Source organism: Uloborus diversus, chromosome 1, assembly GCF_026930045.1.
Source record: "Uloborus diversus isolate 005 chromosome 1, Udiv.v.3.1, whole genome shotgun sequence".
Classification (NCBI taxonomy): domain Eukaryota; kingdom Metazoa; phylum Arthropoda; class Arachnida; order Araneae; family Uloboridae; genus Uloborus; species Uloborus diversus.
Window position 1 is genome coordinate 20,274,769 of NC_072731.1, and position 23,437 is coordinate 20,298,205.

The following is a 23,437-nucleotide window of genomic DNA, read 5'->3' on the forward strand; positions in this document are numbered from 1 at the left end:
ACATTGTGTTGGAAGATTTTTGTAGCAAATATGCAGTTTCTGCAGAAATTTCACAGAAATCTGTAGAATTTCTGCTGAAAATTTGCTAAGTTTTGTAGAAAAGGATATAGGATAACATTGATGAACTGAATGTTTTGCAACATCCTCTTACAGCAAATAAATACATCGATGCCAGCAAATCAGTTTCAACTTTTGAAGACAAATTTTTTGAGTTTGCATTTCTCAGTTCACATTCCAATTCATCTGAAGCAAAACCTCAGAATGAAGAAGTGAGCGTCGTTTGAATATGCAAAAGACTGCAATTAGTAACTAACAAGATTCTTACAAAAACATGCGATTGATATAAAAGTCATGGACTCGCATTAGAAAAAGACATAGAAAGAGTTATTTAGGACAAAAAGTAGCATTGAAAAATATTTTTACCAAAGAACAAGTTGTAAGACTACATAAATGGTTGGAGCTCTGAAATATCATTTAATAAAAAAAAACTCGTTATACTAATAAGGCAAGAACATGCTTTATTTCATCATGTTTCTTAATAATACTATTCTACATTTTTGTGTAAAATTCGATGAACCGCCAAACTTAATACAGCGCCACCATAGAATCGGATCCGATAGTGGCATTATATCGGAGTTTATATACATAAGTAATGTACTTAAACACTCTTTCAATGGGTATTTTATTGAGTAACTACATATGGCTTTTGTAATTTACAAGTGGAATCCACGAGGATGCATCACTTCGATCCTAAAAAGAAAAGAAAAAAAAATCAGGAAAATGAGTCTTCAAAACTGTTTTCATTAAAAATTAGATTTTTTTTTTCAGAATAAATTTTTTGCACCAGCCAATCAAATCTTACCTTTATACCTATCCCCAACTCTTGTACAGAAGATCTAAATTCATCACAGAGAGTAAGAAGAGGAGACATTTTTTTCCTATCCTCTTTTGACATTTTCTCTTTTTTCATCAGATAAAAATCTACAACAGAGTATAAACCCATAACTTCCAACAGTATTGAAGTAAAAAAATGCATTATAATGTTCTTATAAAAGAAAATTTTGTACACGTGAGCCTTCATAAATAATTCAAAGTTCATGGGGGAAAACCATTAAGTCATTTGTTGCAGATTCAAAAAAATAGAGAGAATCTGATAGGTAAATAAACAATTTATGACATAGTTGTACAGTTTTGAACAATCAACTCTGTCCAAAACTACTAGTGCATATTTTTGATTATAGCAGTTTTTATATGAATACATACTTATTACCAACATTTTAACCCCTTGAGTACGTCCTTGAAATAAGCGTATGGTTTCCCGCTGCGAGGCTTTGCAGGAAAGCAAAGACAATTCAGCAATTCAGGGAGACTTGCAGAAGGAAAGTGCAAAATAATAAATTAAAGGTCGCACTTTACGTTACTCAACTTTAACCATGAAAAAGTTTATTTATTTACAAAATTGAAATTTGTTTTGATTGTCATCTCACATTTATTGAATTATTTAGAAGTTTACTATCTTGCAAAAACACAATACTTTGAAATTAAAAATGCGCTCACACACAAAGCAATAAAAAGAAAAAAAAAAAATCCTCGTAGATAATCCGTCCTATTGCACCTTCTTGTTTGGGTGAACGTTTCTGGTATGCTATTGATTCAGAGTTCACATGAATCAGTTCTATCCCCCCTTCCTTCTTCGAGTTAACAGCTATAGTTTCAAAGTGGTCATGTAATCTCATGTGCAAAAAAGTATATCTCCCCTATGAGACATGAGAGAAAGGACACTACAAACAGAGCATACGTAGCCATTAATATGCATTGTGCATAGCCAGAATCAAGGGGTTAACAACGTTATTTGTGTAGAGCTGTGCCTACTAACAATGTGACAGTCAAAACAAGCAACATTTTTTTCTTAATTATATATAAAAGAAAATATAAAGTAATGTAGGCGTATTCAACATAAATATATTAAACTAGAATTTTAAAATCTGAAGTTTTGAAAAATAGAAATAAATAAAAATAACTCACCATTCATTTGTTCCATCTTCATGAAAATTGAAGTTTTATCATAAAGAATATCAACTGCTTGGGAAATAAGACGATAAATTCCAAGGATTTTCTAAATAAAAAATGCACAAAAATTATTCTGCTCTGGTATATTACCAAATAACTGCATGTGCAATTATAAAAAAGAGTTAAAAATAAACTTTGATTTATACATTTTCAAAGCCTAGGTCCAGTAGAACCCAGATTTTACATTGTCTGTTTCATACATTATCCTCCTTCCAAAATTGTTCTCTGCAGGTGGGTGAAAATTACTATATATTGATAATATTAAAATATTTCGGAATTTAACTTACCCTTTTTCAGAAAATATGCTTAATATGTTTTTCTACAAACAGTTAAAAATTATTTTTCATCTACAGGAGAGACACAAACTTAAAAAAAAAAAAATCTTTTTGTCAAGATAAATTTGTTTTATAACTTTTTGAAGCCGCTTTGGCACTCTTTTTGGTCTGACTTATTGCCCTTTATCTCTGAGGGTTTCCTCTGATTGTCTAATCTTCCATCGCAATAGTTGACGAATTGGATTTAATAAACGCTTACAATAATAATGATGAAGAAATAAAAGAAATAATGGAGGATGTCCCTACAGCTGATCAAGTGATCCCCAAAGCATAGAAACTTTAAAACAATTTTTATTTGCGAGCACAAACCAAGAGGCAAATCTGCAACCAAAGCAAGAAGCAAAAAAATGTTGGTACAGAAGGTACCATGAATAAAATTGTAAATAAAAACAGAAACAAGTAAAGCCTACACTTTTCTTTCATTAGTTGAGTGGGTAGGAGTCAATTTTTAATAATGTGCTTAGATTTTTGACCCTGCCCCCGATTTTACATATTCCAGCTTCTTTCGGCTTTTATCACTAGTCTAACAGAATACATAGAATTTGGGCTCTACAGCACTGTCAGCCCCGCTTAATCAGGTAACGGATAAACGAATATAAAACCTTCCGGAACCAAATATTTCTCCATAGATGCAATGCTAAAGATACCCGAATAATCTAATATTGGTCAGCTTTTGCAAATATTTTTGCTGAGAAAAATTTTGAATAAAATAAAAATAATTTAAGTATGAACAATTATTCACGTAAAAAATGAAACAATATTTCCCGCCAACATTGTGCTAGAAAAACAACATTCACACTTCATCAAAACATTTCTGTCAAAACAGTTCCATCCAAATCTAATTTCTTTTGTCGTTGCCGTTACAAAAAAAAAAAAAAAAAAGCAATAAATAGGGCTGACGATAATAAAATCATGTAACACAAAGAAATATTAACATTGCCAACCATAAGAAATTCATAAATACTCGCTGTGTTGCCCAGCTTTGCACGGTCTACCTCAAAGATAAGAGTTATGTCAAGTGACACGTATGTGTTCAACAATCAGTGTTGAAATTTAAAAAAAAGTAAATTTTGCAGCAGATTGCATAAAAATAACCAAAATGGAAACATTTTAAATCCCCCAATCACAGGAAAAGTCTCAAAACAAAATCCAGAATTTTATTTGTTCATATTCAAGAAAAAAAAAATGGCAACAGATCCTTCTTCTCAATGATTTTCTTCATGCTAAAAATTTTGATAAAAACCTTATTATGGAAAGTTGAGATGAAGCACTGAATAATAATTTGAATGGAAGAAAGTTTTCGAAAAATAGGGATTTTATATCCAAATCTAAGTATTATAATTAATATATATATAGTTTTCAATTGATATCTCCACTAATTATTATTGGAGGATCATGTTAAATTACGAATCTATCGATACCTGGTTCGATGGTTAGTTCACTGGCATTCTGGAGAAGTAATTTGGACATAGATAAGTACATACACACGTTCAGTTTTTAATTATGTAAGATTATATGTAAAGCACGACAAACAAAGAGGGAAAAAAAGAAGTTAGAAAAGTGTTCTTAAAAACCTTCAGTAAACAATATACTATTATGAAACTTTTCAAAAACTAATGTACGAAAAAAAGGTGCCAAAACAAAGATTTTACAACTCATGTTGCAAGCTGCTTTTTTTTTAATAATTTTCGTACTGACACACACTAATTATTAAACTATTTTGTCGTTTACATAGCTTATTTCAAAATGTTTTATCACATACATTTCAGTGCAAATCACAATAAAGTTCTTCGTCAAAACCAGACAAAAAGAAACCCATTTATAAATGTAAGCAATCGTGGTTATATTTACAAAAATGGGTTTTATTTTCCTTGCTTTTTTCAATAAGTTGGGTTGAACATTGAGTTACTAACTCACAATTTATAAGACCAGAGTTGGAAGTCTTTTTATCACTTAACATCTTTGCCTTACCCCATCCGACAAGTATTTCTTATTGACTGTGGACAATAAAGAGCTTTTGAGTGATGCAACATCCCACTTATGAATTGTCCCCCCCCCAAAAAAAAGACTAAGATTTATCTTGGTTCCTGACTAGCTTTTGTGGTCCCCCTTGTGGGTCAGGGTGCATGGGATGGGAGCCGCTGTTCTGCTGTATTACATATTATTATTTAGTACACCTGAGCCACAGAAAATTAATAGAAGCTTTTAAAAAATTTTACCTCCGTTTCGGTAATAGCTTTTTCTGAACATATTTCAGAAATAATTTTCATTTTATTTGTGGATGAGTTATAAATGCATTCAAGATACTCAGAACATGTTTGTGTCTGTTCGGGAGCTAGAAAAAGAAAATAAATATGCATAAATACATGTATAGTATACATAACATGAAATACTTTTTAAATGCTTTAACTGAAAATGACAAAAACAAGTGGAAAATATATATGACAGAGCGCCGATTATTCAAGCTTCTATTTATCAAACTGCCCAATTATCCACACATTATCCCCACTCATTTAGATAAAATATTCCATATAGCTCTATACAACAAAATTCTAACAGCCAAATTCTAGCCTGCATACAGTGTGAAAGTAAACTATGTATGTACAGTATTTTTCAAATCCACCAATTCAATGCTAGATTTGATTGAAATATAAATTTTATGCATTAAAAACATGTATTTCAATTGCTTTCATCTAGTCAAAATCACCCTTGAAGCTACTTGACCAATGATTTGAACTTTTATATATCCTAACTATCATTTTGACAGCGTTGGATTACTTTTGGCTGTCTACAAGAAAGTGGTTTTGACTATTATAGTGTACTAAAATCACTTAAGCCTCTAAGAAACTTTGAAACCATCTTTACACACAAACACCAGAGCCTTTTCACGTGGTTTTATTTCACTTCACTTACAGACACCAACAGACATTGATTTACAAAAGTGAAGTAAATGAGGTTAAGCTGGCTTCATGCCAAATAATAAGCGCTCTCCATACAATTGGAAATTCTCATTAACAACCATCATTTGGCGAGTAAAGCAGTCTAACTTTCAGCCAAGTATGTAAAACTGGTCAACCCCTCTTTAATACTAAATGCCTAACACATTTGCTTCAAAAAGTTATCCTCCAGCAGTACACTATCAACGCTATCTGGCGGCAATACATGAACGGCGTTGCTATGACGATGGATCCAAAAATTCAAATCAAATTGTTAATTGGTTAATTTCAAAATTTAAATTTAGAAGTAACCAATTGTGTTCCCCTGTTGATTTCTAATACTTTCAACCTTTGATAGAAGGCAGTAGCGAGAGTACAAAAATTGTGCTTACTGGAATCATTTTGTTCTACGTTAAAAGCGAGAAGGCGATAAGCATTTAGTATTTAGGAGGCGTTGACTTGGTTAAACACATAATTTTATTCATCTGTCATTTGGCGAAAACGATGCCAAATGCAGGATGCCTGCTCTTATTTGCAGGGGTCGGAGTGGTAATTTAGAAAAATTTAGGGAACAATTTGGACAAAATTTTAAAACACTAAATAACAAATATCAGAAAACACTAACTTCACTATTTTGAGCATATGCTGCATTTTTGTCAACTTTTATGGACCTGCATCCCTCTTCTCTGAATAAAAGCTATGCGTGGATTTTTTTTCCCGTAAAGGAAAATCAAGAGCAACTCCTAAGTGTGTTTTACTATAAGTTATTTTGTACATTGTGAATAGTTAGTTCCCACTTTTCTTTTTTCGATAAGATCAATAGATATAAGTCACGCACAAAGAGGAAATTCTAGTTTTGAGAAATAGAAATTAGATGAAAACTAACTCCAACAATCACTAGTTTTGCACCCTTTGCATGTGAGGCTTTCAACTTTTTCATTACAAAAAATTTAAAAAGTATTTTTTTTGCTATATTCATGTATACTCATTTAGTTATTTTTTTCATACAAGAATTGATGGTTGACAAGGATGGATCCAGAAAGTTTTCAAGGAGGGGGTGATTGATTTTTTAAATGACCTTTCTTACAACAAACCTGATTTCTATATGCTCTGAGGCGGTAGGGGGGAGGGGTGCCACAGTATTTTTTTCTAAACCAACTAAAGTATAGAGATTTACTCCGGAGGTCCCTAAAATTATTCCGTGCTTTTTCCGTTGAGAGAGGTATTCTAAAATTGCGTTTGAGAATGTTTCGAAACCTTCCAAACATAATCGAAGGTAGTCTAAAATTAAGCTTTTTAAAACTTCAAACCCTATTCCTTTTCTCAACGTCTACAGTCTACACTTGCAATTTAGGACTTCAGTTCAAAACAACTGCCGGTGCAGGTTCCCTCAAGGGAGGGGTGGTCGCCCCCATTTCCCCTCCTTTGTATCCGTCCTTGTTGGTTGAGACAATATTACTTTTTTAAGTTCCGTTTTCCATTTCACAGTACATATGCAGAATAGTAACAAGACTCATATGCAATACTTTTCTTCATACAACAGCATTTATTGTAGTGCTTTAGGATTTTATTTATGCTGTTGACATGTTGTTTTTTTCACTTCAATAAAAATTACTTTGTTTAAGAGAGAGACTCTTGTTTCACTTATTTTGTTTCTTGTTTTTAAGTGAGTTACTAAAACAAAAGAAGGAAACAAGGTAGGATTCTCTCTTTGTGATGGGAAGAGCTAAGATCCCTAGGGAAGCATCCCTACCAACGAAATAAATATTTCAATTATCTCTTACCAGGAAACATCACGAGCTCAGTAATCATGAAAAAAGTTAAAAATGGTCGCATTCGAAAGAGTATCTTTAGAAAAAAATTTGACCCAAATATTGTGTGCCCTCGTCCTTTAGTTTTTGAGATATGGGGGGTCAAAGTTTGTCGAAATCTTACGAAAATTCGCCAAATTTAAAGACTTGGCAGGAAATGGCAAATACCACGTGATTTCATCGCCTGCGTCTAGCAAGACTCTCATTCCCATTTCTGGTCATCTGCAAAGCGCGTAAACGATGTTTCGAATTAACCCTTTACTTGTGTGTGTAAAATTAAAAAGTAACTATGAAGCCTGTGAAATGGAAACTAGAGAACTTTATCCAGAGGAGCTACAACATTACAACGAAATTGAACGTAGGATTTAACTTTGTAATCGTGATAATAATGCATTTCAGAATTTAAGTGCATTTCAAGTGTGTTTTACTTAACTAATTTAAATTTGTACTCTTGTTATGAAATGTGTTGTACGTAATTAATAATTATGTACGAGAACTAAAATGAATAAGTAAGAAAAACATGTTTATTAAAGCTTATATATTGAAAATAAAATGGATAGTTTTTGATGTTGAAAGAAAATGATCATGGATTGTAGTATCCCAGCTCTTATTTATTTTTTCAAAAGTTATTATTATTCATGAAGTTTTATTGTCTGACCACTGCTAGCGAAAATGTTTAATTTTTAATTTAAAATCAAAAAAAAAAAAAAAATAATAATAATAATAATTCAAAAAAAAGAAAACAACGGATAGTAAATGTCAAAAATTTGCACAGCAAAACTAACGATGTCGAAAATTACTTCACAACAAATTCTTATCAAAAATTTTATAGTCTACGTTCATTACAACAACCCCTGTAGTTCGAAAAAGTCTGTCACTGCAACTGAAAGTCGCTATAACGTAAATGCACATCATATTGCATGTTATTTAATCATTTTTAAAAATACCTAAGTCACTTTTACCAATTATGTTTCACGTTAAAAGGGAATTCAAATACGAGCAAAATAAAAATTAATACAGTTTTTTTTTTATTTGACTTGTTAGAGGGCATAACTTGAAAACGATACACATAACGAAAAACACACTGGAAATAACTGACAGAAATCGTTTTTTTTTTTTTTTAAATTTGAGAACATGGTTTGCAATCTTGAAAATTGTCGTTTTCTTCGTATTTAGATACTGTTGAAGACTTCAGATTTACGACTTTTCAAAAAAAAAAAAAGACTTTAAAGTGTGTTTATCGTTTCTCTACGGTTATAATATTTTTTTCAAAACAGTTTCATCATCGAATAAACTCTTTCAGTGGAAATATTTCACCCGCAGAAGCATAAAAGTTTTAAACATCAGTTTTTTAACAGACAGTCTTAAGAATAACAAAAAAGTTTAAACTTTGAACGGTATACTCAAATGTATTCAGTTAATACGTTCTATTGGATGCTAAAATATCATTACATCTGTGGAATTTTAAACGAGATTTTGTGCTCGAACCCTATGACAGATCGGTCGCAGTAATAGGAGGTCGTTCTTGTTGACTGCAGTTAGGAGCGCACTGATGGGATTTCACTGTGACCTCCCAAAAATTTTCCTTATTCGACAAAGTTCGTCCGACAGTTCGGCAAATTAGAGGACATAATTACAATTTTTTAACTCCCGAAAGTCACTTTTCATACATTATTATTTGCGCATACTCGTATTTTATCGCTCGGCAAAATTTGAATTTTCTTTGGCAAATTGAGAATTTTTGCTTTCCCAAAAGTTTAAGCTCGGGGAACCTCTCACTGCAGTATATTTTAATTTGCTTTATTACTATAGTAAAATGTCAAAAATCAGAACAAATTAGCTTTGCACAGAACCTAAAAGAAAAAATAATTAATACTTATGAGAACCTTGTTTAGAAATAAAATATATTTCACCAATAATAATAACCACGAAAAATAGTGAAGAAAAATCTACTTACATCTACTACTACTACCTAAAATGCTAAAAGACATTTTTATCTTGACCTTCTCCATAACATTTTACAGGGGGGAGGTTCAAATTAAATTATTCGAGAAAATTACTTTTAGTTATTCGAAAAGCAACAAAAGACACACCCACATTCACATTTCTGTAGTTGGAAGCAAATGTTTGTTGGAACTCCCCTCGGGGTCTAGGGGATTCGTCAAAAGAAAATATGATTTGAAGTCAATATACATTATATTTCCATTGTTTTTACAATAAAATAAAACAAATAGTTTGGGCGGTGGCTTTTCCCCTATACAGTTGCACGTTAATATCCCGGAACACAAGCCCCTAAAAATTTCAATGCCGCAGTCTGTGCCACGACACCCCGCGCCATGGTAGTCACCCCGAGTAAAGAATTAATGCGCTATTTCTCACCGCTTTGGTGGTGACCAAATATGGAAGTGAAATGTCTTGTCAGATGCAGATGTTGAATTCGCGCCGTACCTTCCATTTCTGAACAAAACTCGCTAAATTTGGCGACTTTACTAAAAATTTCGGCAATTTTTAAGACCTCATATTTCGATAACGTGGTCACGAGGGCACGTAGTTTCAGTGCCATAAACATGTTTTCCAATGCTCTTTCGAATGCCACCAATTTGGAATTTTTTTGAATTTCCTTGATCGTGATGTTTCCTGGTTAGTGGTGCACTTATTGATAGGAAGAAAGATAGAAAAGGAAGATTAGGCAATTCATCAAGAATGATGAATAGACCTTCCAGACCATGGAAAGAAATTCTTTCAAAAGAAAACGTTCAGTCTACTCTTTAATTTTTGAGAAATTAGGAAAAACAAATTGGCAGGGGAAACTGTTTGTTCTGCAGGATGTGTTACAATGCGGTTGATTCAATAGATTGATTTCAGTACTGTCTCATTGAAATCGAAATGCACATTTAAAATAACCGTAGATATCTAATAATAGCCCGGTCAAAATAGACATTCGAGTTCGGAAAAATTCCCATAAAGCTGAAAATTGGTACAGACCTTAAGAACATCATTATAAGTGAAATATCAAAAATCCTCATCGATCCGAGTGGAGCTAAAAATTTTATGCAAGGTCAAAGGTCAAAATTGAAATTTTTTTAAAAAAAAATTGAAAACATTCGTACAGTGCTGAAAATTGGTACAGACTTGAAATGCATCATTGTGAATGATATATGAAAAATTCCCATCGATTCCACTTGAACTAAAAATTTTATGGAAGGTCAAATGTCAAAATAAACAAAAAAAACTTAAAAAATCGGAAAAATTCACATACAGCTGAAAATTGGCAGAGACACAAAATACACAATTATAAATGAAATATAAAAAATCCCCATCGATCCCACTTAATATAAACATTTTATGCACGGTCAAAGGTCAAAAAATGTTTTTTTTTTTATTTTGCAATTATTTCAAAACCATAACTGTTATTATAAAAAGCGCATATTAATTTGTAAATTATACAATATGTTGAAAAGACGTTTTTATAGGAAGTTCAACTCTTTCTGGTTCAAATTATGTGAAAATGGTGAAACAAGTACAACATTATCCCTTATTTAATGGATATAAGATGCCTCTCAGTACCTATTATCCCTAATCAGATCCTTCAGATGCAGCAGCAACAATTTCTCTAGCCTTTGCATACAAAGGTTGATCCAAAGTAACAAGTAATGCTTTGTATTCTCCAAATCTGAGCGCATCCACTCTTCCCTGAATGTAATTTGATCTTTTCAGTTTGAAGGGGGTGTGTGAATCGTAAGAGGGGATAGGCATAGCGGTCAAGTGTAGTTTCTTGAGGTCACTCGAAAGAAAGAAAAGGAGCTTCAGTACTATTTCCAAGTTTCAAAAACTGCGATACCTTATGAATGTTATCATTTATTGGGGGGGGGGGGGGGCACAAATATTGGGCTTTTTTAACACCTAGGGCAGATCTAGCTTCTGGTTTTGGAAGTACTCGTTATCAGAAAGGGATCAAAGTAATTTTCGGGCACATATAGGGGGTTTAAGGTCAACAAAATATGTCACCGAATTGCAGCTTTAATTTTGTCGCTTAGGGGGGGGGGGAGGGCTGGGGGGTAAGACCACCAAGGCACAGCCTCTAAATCTCCGCTTGTATGTACATTAATGCATAGTTTTCAAACTTTGTATCCTCTATTTTAAGACACTTACCGTTTAAGAGATATTTGTGAAAAATTGATTTTCTGAGCTTCGACCTTGAATAAAACGTTTAGCTCCACTGGGATTCTTTGGGAACGTTTGAAATTTCGTTTATAATGATGTCTCTAATTATTTCTATGGTAATTTCATAGTCAAAGTGCAATATTTGGACAAAAATTGGGATTTTAGGGTGAATTTTAGGGTGAATTTTTAGAAATTTGAGTCCCTGAACTGCAGTTTTAGACTTTATTTTATTGCTTTAGGGAGAGGGGGGTATGACCCCTTGACCCATCCACTGAATGCCCTTCCGTTTGTGCATAATTATCTATTAATTATCTATTAATTTTTAATCTTTGTATCCCCTATTTTTACAATAACACTTACCGTTTAAGAGATAGCTGCGAAAAATCGGTTTTTGACCTTTGACCTTGAATAAAATTTTTAGCTCCATTGGGATCTATGGGGACTTCTGACACTTCACTTCAGTGTTGTCCTTAACTATACTTGTGTTAATTTCATAGTCAAAGTACCAAATAGGGGTACAAATAAGGGGTCTAAGGGATTTTTTTTTTTTTAATATGTCTCCAATGCCATTTTAACCTATATTTAGTAGCTTTAGGGTGGAACAGTGGCGTCGACTCCATGGGGCTTGAGGGGGCCCGAGCCCCCTCAAAAATATTTTTGAGGGGGCAGAGCCCCCCCAATAAATCAAGAAAATTCTAAGTTACATTATGCTTTCTAAACTCATAAATTTATCTTTTATTTTCCTTGTTTGAAGATAGTTTACCTTGTAAAATATATTCAGTAATGAGTTAAAACAAATAATTATTACGGTTGTGTAAGCAGGTTAACTGAAAACGAGTGGTGCGAATGATGATGGTGTTACAGTGCTGCGAGTACTGTAAAAATTTGTTCCAGTGCGCGAACTTACGGGTCAAGTCTGTTGCCGGTGGGCAGCGCTGCGGCGCGCTCACCTAAGTGTTGCTGATCTGGAAAAATATATATGAGAGTTTGATTTGTATATAAAATGGGAGGCGTGATAGTTTTGAATACTTTTGGGAATCGTGTTTAAAAGAAAACCTTCACAAAATGATGATCCTTCCCTTCCTCGGAATCGACGTGTACCAAAGAAGTATGAAAACAATGAAGGCAGCTCACCACACACTTTCAAAATCCCAAAGGAAAACATTTGACTCGCGCTACTTATGCGAAATAGCTATAAACACGATTTTTTCTCCAGTATTCAGACCTAACGCGAATTCCTCACCGCAACACGAAAATTCTCGGAAGGGAATCGTGGTGTGTTCGTATCAGCTTTGTTATTGGTTACTAAAAAATTTTTTTCATGAATGTATCTTTATCCTTTTACCATCGCTGAGAGTAGAAGTTCCCTTTTCATTTTAAATGCGAAAGTTAATGAAATATAATGACACCTAAGAGCGCTGTTTCATCTAAAGTTTGTGAAGATAAAAAGAGAAAGTTTCATGACAATTAAAGAAAAGCTAGAGCTTCTTGAAAAGCTGATGGTCAACTAAAAAATGCGTTGAAGGTAGCACGAGAATTAGATATGAGTGATTCTTCCGTACATACAATTACAAGTCAAGAAAAGGAAATCCGTAAAAATTCACCGAGTAGTGTCTTGCAAAAATTTATGAAAATGGAAACTGCTCATGTATTGTGTACGAATATCATTAATTGATCGACTGTACAGTACAACTAAATATGCATTTGCTTTTCTTACTAATTACTGTGTCTACCGTATACTGGTTTATTTTTTCTTTTTTTCCCATTAATCATTGATTTTGTACATCGTAGCAGTATTTTATGTTGAATAAAACGCTTTTTTTTAAATACAAGTAAACATTCAGTTCTTTATGTAAGAGACAGTAATGTACAGTTAGTTAAGAGATGGTTTTTAACAGTTTGAGGGGGTGTTTAGAAGTGTCTAAAATAATTGGGTACGTTTATAAAAAATTTTACACATACCCTTTTCCACAACGCGAAAATTCGACCTACGCGAGAGGTCTTGGAATGCATCCCTCGCGTAAGACGGAGTTGACTGTACTACAAGGCAATATACATTGAGGTTTGTAAAATGGTGCAATTTTGCATTATTGGGCGATTTACATCAACTGGACGCACACAGGTCATTGCAGTTGAACAAGAGTGCTTGCTTTTATTAAACAGAGGTGAAAGAGAAGAGAACATTTTGAAAAATCAACTGAGTTTTTCAAAAATGACCTAGACATTGAGAGACTGCGTTTACACTTGAATATGTTAGCCGATATCACTAATGTAAAAACAACTGGTCTTAAAAAGCATGCGTAAATTAAATTTCCTTTTTACAAAAATACTGTGTGTGTTTGTATTTATTTCTTCCGGTTTTCGAAGCCAAAAAATATGTGTCGGGCTTGTCGAGTTTTTGAGGTTCTAATGTTGATTATATGATTTTAAAAAAACTTTAAAATTCACTATTTTTCATCTCAAATTTAGAAAATGTCCTGCGGCATGCCCCCTTTCCCCGATATTTTTTAAGTCGGCGTCTCTGGCAGTGCCCTTCAATGCAAGTCAAGCGCCCTACCTTTTCCATGCCTAGCTACGGCACTGCATGACTCCCCATAAATTAGAACAAAAAAATGTCTCTTACTAAGACAAGTGACATGATCTAGTTGAACCAGAAAAATTTGTATACCAATTTTTGGATTGTTTTACTTTGAAAACGCCATGCCACATACTGTTTGTTTTTTAAATTATACACACCAGAAAATATGTAAATTGGCATTTTCAAGGCACAACAATCGACCTTTATTTGGGGGGGGGGGAACCTCCATGGGATTACATAGCCCCCTAAACCCCCGGTGATGACTGGGCCAGCCCCCCGAATGATTTTTGCAAGTCGGCGCCCCTGGGGTGGAAGGTATAACACCCATGACCCATCCTCGGAATCCCCACTTGTTTGTACACAATTGCATACCTTTCAAACTTTGTAACCTCTATTTTTTCGCTAACAATTATCGTTTAAGAGATATATATGAAAAATTGATTTTTTGACCTTTGACCTTGCATAAAAGTTTTAGCTCCACTCGGATCGATGAGGACTTTTGACATTTCATGTATAATGATGTTCTTAAGGTCTGTACCAATTTTCAGCTTTATGGGAATTTTTCCGAACTTTCGCTTTTTTTTGGTCTATTTTGACCGGGCTAATAAGTTAAATTGAGAACTCTTTAATTAAAAACTATTACTTTCAGCTAATTCTAAAAATACCAGTATTTTACCTCAGCAAATACCGGAATTACAAAATTGTAAAATAGCTTGAAATACCAGTATTCGGTATACCTGCATTGTGATCACTAGTTATGATCAAATTATCACATAATGCCCTAATGAATCTAACTTAGCCTCTGTTTATGGGGATTTGTTGATTTTATAAATGTTGAAAGTTTGTTTTTCCTATACATATATACTCAGGTTTTTGAATAAATTGTTATTTAATTTAAAATGAGTATGGAATTGCTTTCCTCCTGGGCAAATCACTAAATCTCAATTGGTTTAGGGCCAATAGTACCTACCTTCCTCTTAATATGAACAAAGATTGCCTAAAATGTCGTTTTCTGGGATTCAATCCTGAAAATATTACCAGTAATTGCCCATGAACTCTCTGATAACACCATTGAAGGTCCCCGTAGGGATACAAAGATGGCCTACAATTTCATTTTTAAGGTTTCCTTTTAAGTTCCTTTCCTAAGAAATCTCTTTTGCCAACATCACCAAAAATCATCTAAAACTGTGTTTTTCAGTTACAATGTCAAAGAAAATTCGGGGGAGAGCCCTCCTCCCCCTCTGAAGACCCCTTTTCCTTACATAATTGGAAATAATCTACCATTATGTTTTTTAAGTTTTAATTTCTAAAAATAACTAGGGGGGAGTGTTCCTAAATCTTGTTTCCTCGTAAGTAAATATTGTCAAGAATGCCTTTTTAAGACTAAATAAGGAAAATTTCCGATGGTGGGATCACAAATCTCTCCTTCCCTTAACATCACCAAAAATCATCTGAAACCGCCTTTTTTAAACAACAATTTTCAAAAGTTTCCAGCGGAGAGCCAACGAACTCCCTCCTTCTTAATAAAATTGGAGATAATCTTTGCGCTTTTAAGCTTCAATTTTGCAAAATGGACGGGGAAGCGTCTTCGAACCTCTTCCTTTATAACATACCAAAGATCGTCTAAAATGTATTTTTAAGACTACATATTCCAAACTTTTACAAGGGAAAAACCCCCTTAACCAGCATTTCTGCGTGAATATTATACTTATGCTTAGTTTCATACTATCAATACTTAGATCTAGTAATGACTTCCTTTAAAACAGAAACTGAAAATTGAAAAACATCCTCTCTCTCTGTAATTAAACGTTTGTAGTAACTCAGGGGCCACCAAATTAATACACCCTCTACTTTTTTGACATCGTAACAGTTCTGATCAATTCTTATAATTTTGTCTCTGTTCTTGCATGACCAATTTCTTTGATATTATTTACTCATGAATTTAAATTTTAGAATTTTACCACTAAATACCAGGTTTCAGACAATTTCAAGTGTGACTCAGAAAATTTCATTTGCTATCAACACACATAGACAGCAGATAATGATAATATAGTTTTTAAAAAGGGACTTTGTTTACTTCAGTGACCTTCAGTGATGTCAAAGGGACACAAAATTTTAATGAACTCAGCTGCCCTAAGAACAAAATCCTGGATTCGCCACTGCAAATGAGTTCAAATGTTAGTAGTTTTAGAAAACGTTTAATTTGTATTCTAGCAAAGTATTCTTCAAAATTAACTTCCGCTTTGATTATGGATTTTCAAGGCATTTTAGAAAAACATATGCCACATATGCATTGTTAAAAGCAGAGAATAAGAATTATTCTAAAATAATGCAAAAAGTCCTACCTAATGTTATGGGATGCAGAGCTAATAATCTAATTTGGTTTCTGAATTTCACAGCTTCATCAATGACATGAACAACACTCAAAGGCAACCTCTGAAAATTCAGGAATAAATATAAAATAGAGAAGATATAAACATAAAATGATCAAACTTTTGGAAAAGTCAATTAGTTGCAAATTCACAAACAACATTGTAAGCAGAAGAAAACATTTTTTCCCACTTGACAACAGTAATGGTCAAAAGTATTGCAAGTTTGAGAAATCTGTTATATTTTAAATATAAGTCCCCAAAAATAATATTTTTGAAGTTAAATTGATTGTTGAAAGTGCAAATGTAGAAAAGAAGTTTCATCAAACAGCAAGTGAAGTTGAGCACCGTGAAATAACGAAAGAGGTATTGCAAAACTTTGTGGATTCCACGCCTAAAAGCGCGGCTACTGTAATAAAACGCCCTCGAGAAGTGGCTGCAAAACTTAATCTTCTTCAGTTTAATTGCACTCACTTATTATTTTTTCTGCTCAGAGTGACTTTATATTTTGTTTTATTTCATTTTATTTGACGGGAAGGGGAGGGGGGGGGGAGAAAATTGCATTTTTGCTAACCTGAAAAAAAATGTATTTTTTATGAAATTAAATGATTACTAATGTTCAATAATTTGATCGCAATTGTCTTTCAACTAACTTAACATTTTGAAAACGAAAAACATATCAGTTGAATTGGAATTTTTTTCCCTTTTGGGATTGGGGGGTAGAGAAGGAGGGGGTATCATGCTTGAAAAAAATGTTAGACTTTCTCCAACTTGCAATACCGTTGTCCAGTAGTATAATTAGTTTCAGATTCACGTGGGTATAACTTTGCATTTCATTCATTGCATGCACTGCTTAAGTTTTTTTTTAACCTATTGAAAACAAGTGTGATAAAATCATGCTGGGCACAGAATTGCTCAAAGTTTTAATTGCTACACTTGTCCTAAGGCTACCAATTCAGCTGAAAGAGAATTTAACACAAATGTTGTACGGACAATTTTTCACTTTTTGTAATATCAAAATTTAAGCATGCAAGTATGTTTTCATACTTAAGATAAATATCAATTATGATTAAAATACGTTATTCATTTTTAAATTTTTTTTTTAGATGAAACATGATACTATATCCCAATGGACAATCACTAAAAGGAAAAATGATACAGACAATATAAAAATAAATAAATAAATAAAATCTAGCTTGAAAAGTTAAAAGATACACTCTGCCATGTAAAATGTAGCATGTAGTGGCCAACTTTCTTCTATACGAAACTTTCTTCTATATCTTTCTTATGAATCCTGATCCCTCCCCATGCTTGACGAGGAAGCAATATTCCCAACAAAAACAAATTACACATGCAGAAATTCGACGACCATCCCAATTCCGGAATTACTGTAAAAGCAAAGCAAAGAGTAAAAATTAAAAGTTATTTTGAAACTCTTGCTTAAAATAACTACAAATATTTTATTTGTTGACAAACGCAAGATGGCAACAGTTAAAAAGTTGGAATCATTGAGATTTTCCGGTCATTTTCCAACAATCAAAATCACCTGAAATGCGCAGAAGACAGTATATTATGATTTATCTTTTATATTGTTGAGTTAATAAAGCTATTTTTATTCCCACGAAAAAAATAAATAAAAGTCAGTCTCCCTTGGAGCGATTGGGGCTAAAATTGAACCAACGACTGTTTGCATATAGGTTCAACTTTATTCCAAATTTCATCCAAAACGTAGCAATACTTCTTGAGATGTAGCACTTGCAATGAAAAAGAAAAAACATTCGATTGCACCACCCTCTTTTCAGTTATTGACGCCAAAATAGAATCAGCTCTTGTACTCTCTAAGGGCTAATTGTCGATAAATTTTTGTTTGATTCTGTTCATTATTTCTTGAGATATAGCAGTCACAAGTGGCGACAAAAACGTTTTATAGCTCTGACCCCATTTGAGTTATTGACACCAAAATTGAATCAGCACTTGTACATGTTAAGGGCAACATATGGACCAGAGTTTGTTTGATATCGCCAGTTACTATTTGAATTTTTACAACTAACAGTAACTGCGCAGCAGAAAAAAAAATTTCTGTCGAAACATCAAGTGTGCTTTTGAAAGTGACTAATGCTTTTAAAAACTTTTATTTGGAAACTTTATAAAACTAAAACTTAATGCTCTGGTTTTAAAACAGCATTGAAGTTTAAGAATATGCCTGAAAAATTTTCCACGAAAATTTTATTTCTAAACAACAATGATAGGTATAGTTTATTTTCTATAAAAGAACCTCCTTGTTGGAGTGACCATATCCAGTATGCTATTGGTTCAAAGTGCCCATGGGATCAAATGTGGGGAAAAAAGCATCATTTCTCTCTTACAAGACATAAGCATACTTCATTGACACTATGTACAAAGCGCACACAGTACAAACTAGGTACGCACTGTACGTAGAGGTAGTCAAGTGGTTAAGAATATTTGAATGCAGGGATGACACAAATAATTTACCTTTTTACAGATCACCGTGACTCCAAGTATCTCCAGAATTGAATCCACATAATTCATGCAAGCAGCGACTGCTACGAGACCATCCACATTGTTTGCCTTAGCGTCAGCAGAAACTTGAAGGCACTTGTTGACTTCGTCAATCAAGTCAGTTAAGCAAAGAAGGGCTTGACTGCTGTTGAAATCATTAGCAAGTAAAGATATGATCTTTTCCTTTGTGCTTGACAGTCTGAACTTAGGAGAAAAAAAATACTTTCATTAGTTTAAATAATAATTTTAAAAATCTGACGCTAAATTCACTAAAAAAGAACTTGTGACATTTCTTTCACAACCCTTTTCAAATGGAGAGGAAGTTTTGGGTTTTTGAAGCAAAGGAGCTATGAACAAAGGAGGAACACCTTGGAAACTCCTACTTATTTATTTACTTTTTCATTAAAAAAGAGGCTTCCTGTAGCTCTGAAACATACAGCTGCAAAAAAATTTCTTTTCCTATGCTTCTGATAAGATTGATTTTGACACTTATTTACAACTGCTCCAAATAAAATTTTAAATTAGGTAGGAAAATCTAGCGAAGTAAAAGAAATTCATGTAACAGTAGTTTTTAACATTTCTGATACAATGCTAGATTTAAAAGAAATAAAGAAATTGCTTTCATTTATACTATAACAAGCAAATTTGTTAAATCTCTAAATGCTATCAGATGAAACAAAATAAAATTAAATATTGGGTGAGTGCAAAAGTTCGTGCGGAGTCTGTGAAAGAAAGTCATACAGTGATTAGGCAAGCAAAACTCTTTATTCAATCAATGATATATTCTCCATCATTGTCTATAATCTTCTTCCAATGTTCTGGCAGCATACGGATGCCCCGATCATAAAAACTAAGTGGTTTAGATTCGAAGAACGAAGATACAACGTTTTGTAAGGCATTCAAAGAGTCAAGATTTTTTTCATTAAAATGATTTTGCAATGACCAGAATAAGTGATAATTCGATGGTGTGATATCAGGAGAATACGGTGGATGAGTTAGGACATCCCATTTCATGCTGTTCAGTTTGCGTAGCGTCTGTCTTGAAACGTGTGGTCTAGCGTTATCTTCATGAAAGGCTATGCCTTTGCGATTTGACAAACTCGGACGTTTCTGTTTTATTTCTCGGTTCAGATTAGTTGATTGACGACAGTACTTGTTTGAATCAATCGTTTGGCCGGCGGGGAGAAACTCAAAATAAATTATACCCTTGCAATCCCACCAAACACAGAGCACCACCTTCATCGGATGCAAATCGGCCTTTGCCATTGCGTCACCATGTTCACCTGCCTGTTTCCATGTTCGTTTGCGCTGAACGTTGTTGTACAGTACCCATTTTTCATCGCCCGTGACTAATCAATCCAAAAACGGCTCATTTTTGAGCTGCCCGAGTAAAGATAGGGCAGCAGAAATTCGCTGGATTTTGTTGCTCTCGGTCAACAAATGGGGCACCCATATATCGAGCTTTAAATCGAGTCCGATTTTTTTTAAACGCCGAAAAGCGGTTGATCGGTCAACGTTAAGTGCTGTAGCAACTTCCTCCGTTGAAATTCGCGGAGAAGAACGTAAAACGTCGTCACCAATGCCGGAGGGTCGACCTGAGTGTGGCTCGTCTTCCAGCTTTAAGTCTTCGCAACGAAATTTTAAAAACCATTTTTCCACAGTTCGTTTAGCTGGTGCTTGATCTTGATAAACGTCTTGAATGTTTTTTACGGCTGCTGCAACGTTTATTCCCTTCCGAAACTCGTAAAGCATAACATGCAGTAAATGCACTTTATCAACACTCATTTTAAAAGTAATCTTTCTCGAAGCAGTTTGTATCTGCACAAATTATTTTGATTGGAATGAAAGCTGCACACGTCACCTTTCCAACGATCTGACTTACGTTGATAGTGGTATTAATGACAACACGTTGCGCCCGTTCTAACGCCATCTATTGCAACTCCGCACGAACTTTTGCACTCACCCAATAATACGTAGGTAATGAAGTAATCAGGTTATCCAAAGTGGCGTATAATATGCACAACAAAATTTGAAACTTTTTAAACACATAATCAGTAGATTATATACAGGAAAATATGTTACTTTAAAGAGTACAAACAGGTTCGTTTTCCAAAATTCTTTTTGCAAAATTTTGTCCAGAGCAAATTTGCTTCTTAAATTCAGACTTATAAAAGATTCAATGCTTCCTTTATAACCTAATGAAATGAAACTTTTAGAAGAACACATACACATAACGGTTTTTAAAGCTTCAACTAAACAAAATTGTGCTCCAATAAAAAAAATCAATAAACATGGGACTAAAGTTTTCGCTGTAGCAAAAATTTTTGTAAGATAATCTTTCAAGCATAAAATAAATTATTTGAATGTTTAGATGTTTCTTTTAAAAGTTATTTTAGGGAACCGAACTGAATAACACATCTCATCTTATAAGTCTGTTACATTTTTATATTTTAATATTTGAAAATCTTACGTATTTCTACCTTTCTTTCAGACAAATGTTTAATAAGACCTCATTTGGAGTATGCTATTCAGTTTCGGTCTCTTTATCTCAGGAAAGATGTTTCTGTATTGGAAAGGGTTCAAAGAAGGGTAACTAGATTAGTAAAGATACTTTTAGATTTAGATTATGATACCAGACTTAATAGGCTTAATACATACCTGGAGCAAAGGAGAGTCAGAGGGGACATGATTCAGTTGTTTAAATTTATCAAATTGAAAGATGTTAAAGGGTTAAATTTTTGCACAGAAAGCAAGATCAGGGGTCATTGTTTTAAGCTATTCAAATCTTAGGCTAACCAGGAAGTTAGGAAAAATTACTACTTTAGTAGGAATGTGGGCACTTGGAACAGCTTACTGGAAGAGGCAGGTAATAAGAAAGGGGCTGGATAGCTTTAAGAGGGCATTAATCTTCATTAGGGACTAATAAACTGACTAGTACAAGCCTAGTTGGGCCCAGAGCCTGTTGCTGGTCATCACATTAGTATTAAACCTAGTATCATGCTTTTACTTATTTCCTTTATTCATTTTAATATTCTTTTCTATTTTTAGGTGAAGGTAGATTAAAAGAAAAACTTTCACTTACTTTTGCAGTATCTCACTACCATCAAATGACACAAAGCCTAATTCTCCTTTTATATACAATTCAGATTCATTAATAAAGGTGTGAAACTTTTTGTGCAAGGCTTGAGCTCCAGATAACAGCTCTGTATTGTAGATAATATCTATAAGAAAGATGATGCTCATTTTATATTTTTGTTATTAAATCAAAACATCGGAATAAATAAGACAATAATCATAACACCACATTTCAATTGCTTTTTCAGATGCATCTCCGTTTTTCTAAATGTCTAAAAAAAGAAGAAAAAAAAACTGCTTTGGTTTTTTAGAAACTAAAGCAATAAATTCATGGTGGGTCTAAAAATTTCAAAGAAAGTAAGGCAATTTTGATTGTTACTTTCAAGTAAACAACTAGTTTTAAGGGATAAAAAAGCAAACAACTTGTTTCCCATGAAAAAAAAAAAAGAAAAAAAAAGAATGGACAACAATAAAGTTACTTTTTAGATCAGTAATAAAGATTCAGTAAAATATTTTTTGGGCCTAGTGTTTGTAAATTTGAGTGGATGTTTTCATAAAACTGAGTGTGAACGGTATTACCTAATAAATTTGTTACACCTTCAAAGAACATACCAAATTAAAATTCCCAGCATTCTTTGCATTTTTTTGCTTACAACTTTACATACAAATATATGTTTAGACATCATAAAAACTAATCAAAATTTGCTTATGAGTAACTAAAATTTAAATTTCTATTGCACTATGAGTAACTTTTCTTGAAGACAGTATATTCTTTTCTTACACAACAAAGCAAAAGGTGCATATCCTTATGCCGTCTGAATAATGTAATACTTTTAATCACTAAAAATTTTCTAGACAATAAAAGTTTTTAGTAATCCAAGGTGGCATGAGTTCCAGTTATCTTGAACTTTCGAGACTATGTACTAGTTTTAACAAGGTTATGAGATAGCAGTCTCAACTTTAAAAATTTTTTTTTTTTACAAATATTGCAATGTGATAGAAATCTCAAGTCTTTCTGAGTACTTACTTTTACGATAAAGTGACTGCAAACACAAAATTCGAAAATCATTTGCAGAATTTTCTCTTAAAAATTCCTTCACAGTTATTGTGTTTCCAACAGATTTAGACATTTTTGTATCCTCTTGTAATTGAAGAAGCCCTTTGACAAAAAATAAGTAATTAAATTTGATTCATAATTATTTTTGCAACAAGTAATCATTAAAAACATTTTTATGAGCAACACGTAACAAACTTTTACTAGATCTTGTATTAAATATTGTTAAAAATAAGAAAAAAATTCCTATTTTTAAAGAATAATAGTTTGTAATTAATCAAATAGAAAGGTAATTTTTCATGCTAAGCGTACTTATAAACGCTGTACATTAGTAGTATGTACTATATACATTCTATACTGTAATTGAAAGTCATCTTGCTGAATACCTTGGTCAAAGTAAAAGATTCAGATAGTTTAGTCCAGTTAATTGGAGTTCCACTGTGCTTAATCTAATATTAATGCATACAATATAGAATTATTGGATTAATTAAATCTTAAGATAAAAGAGGCACAAACATTTTAGGT

The 23,437-nt window shown here is 33.1% G+C and overlaps 1 protein-coding gene across 2 annotated transcripts in view; it reads right to left on the bottom strand.

Moving 5' to 3' along the window:
- Positions 1-507: 507 nt before the first annotated feature.
- LOC129234475 (probable cysteine--tRNA ligase, mitochondrial) overlaps positions 508-23,437 on the bottom strand; it is a 45,786-nt gene continuing 22,856 nt past the window's right edge. For both annotated transcript variants that reach the window (XM_054868476.1, XM_054868475.1), the window contains 8 exons: positions 22,886-23,017; positions 21,866-22,004; positions 18,757-18,982; positions 16,240-16,330; positions 4,625-4,740; positions 2,026-2,116; positions 863-981; positions 508-750 (listed from right to left, as the gene is read on the bottom strand). In XM_054868476.1, the coding sequence (XP_054724451.1) occupies positions 694-750; positions 863-981; positions 2,026-2,116; positions 4,625-4,740; positions 16,240-16,330; positions 18,757-18,982; positions 21,866-22,004; positions 22,886-23,017 (971 nt within the window). In that variant the 3' untranslated portion in view covers positions 508-693. The remainder of the gene's footprint in view (positions 751-862; positions 982-2,025; positions 2,117-4,624; positions 4,741-16,239; positions 16,331-18,756; positions 18,983-21,865; positions 22,005-22,885; positions 23,018-23,437) is intronic.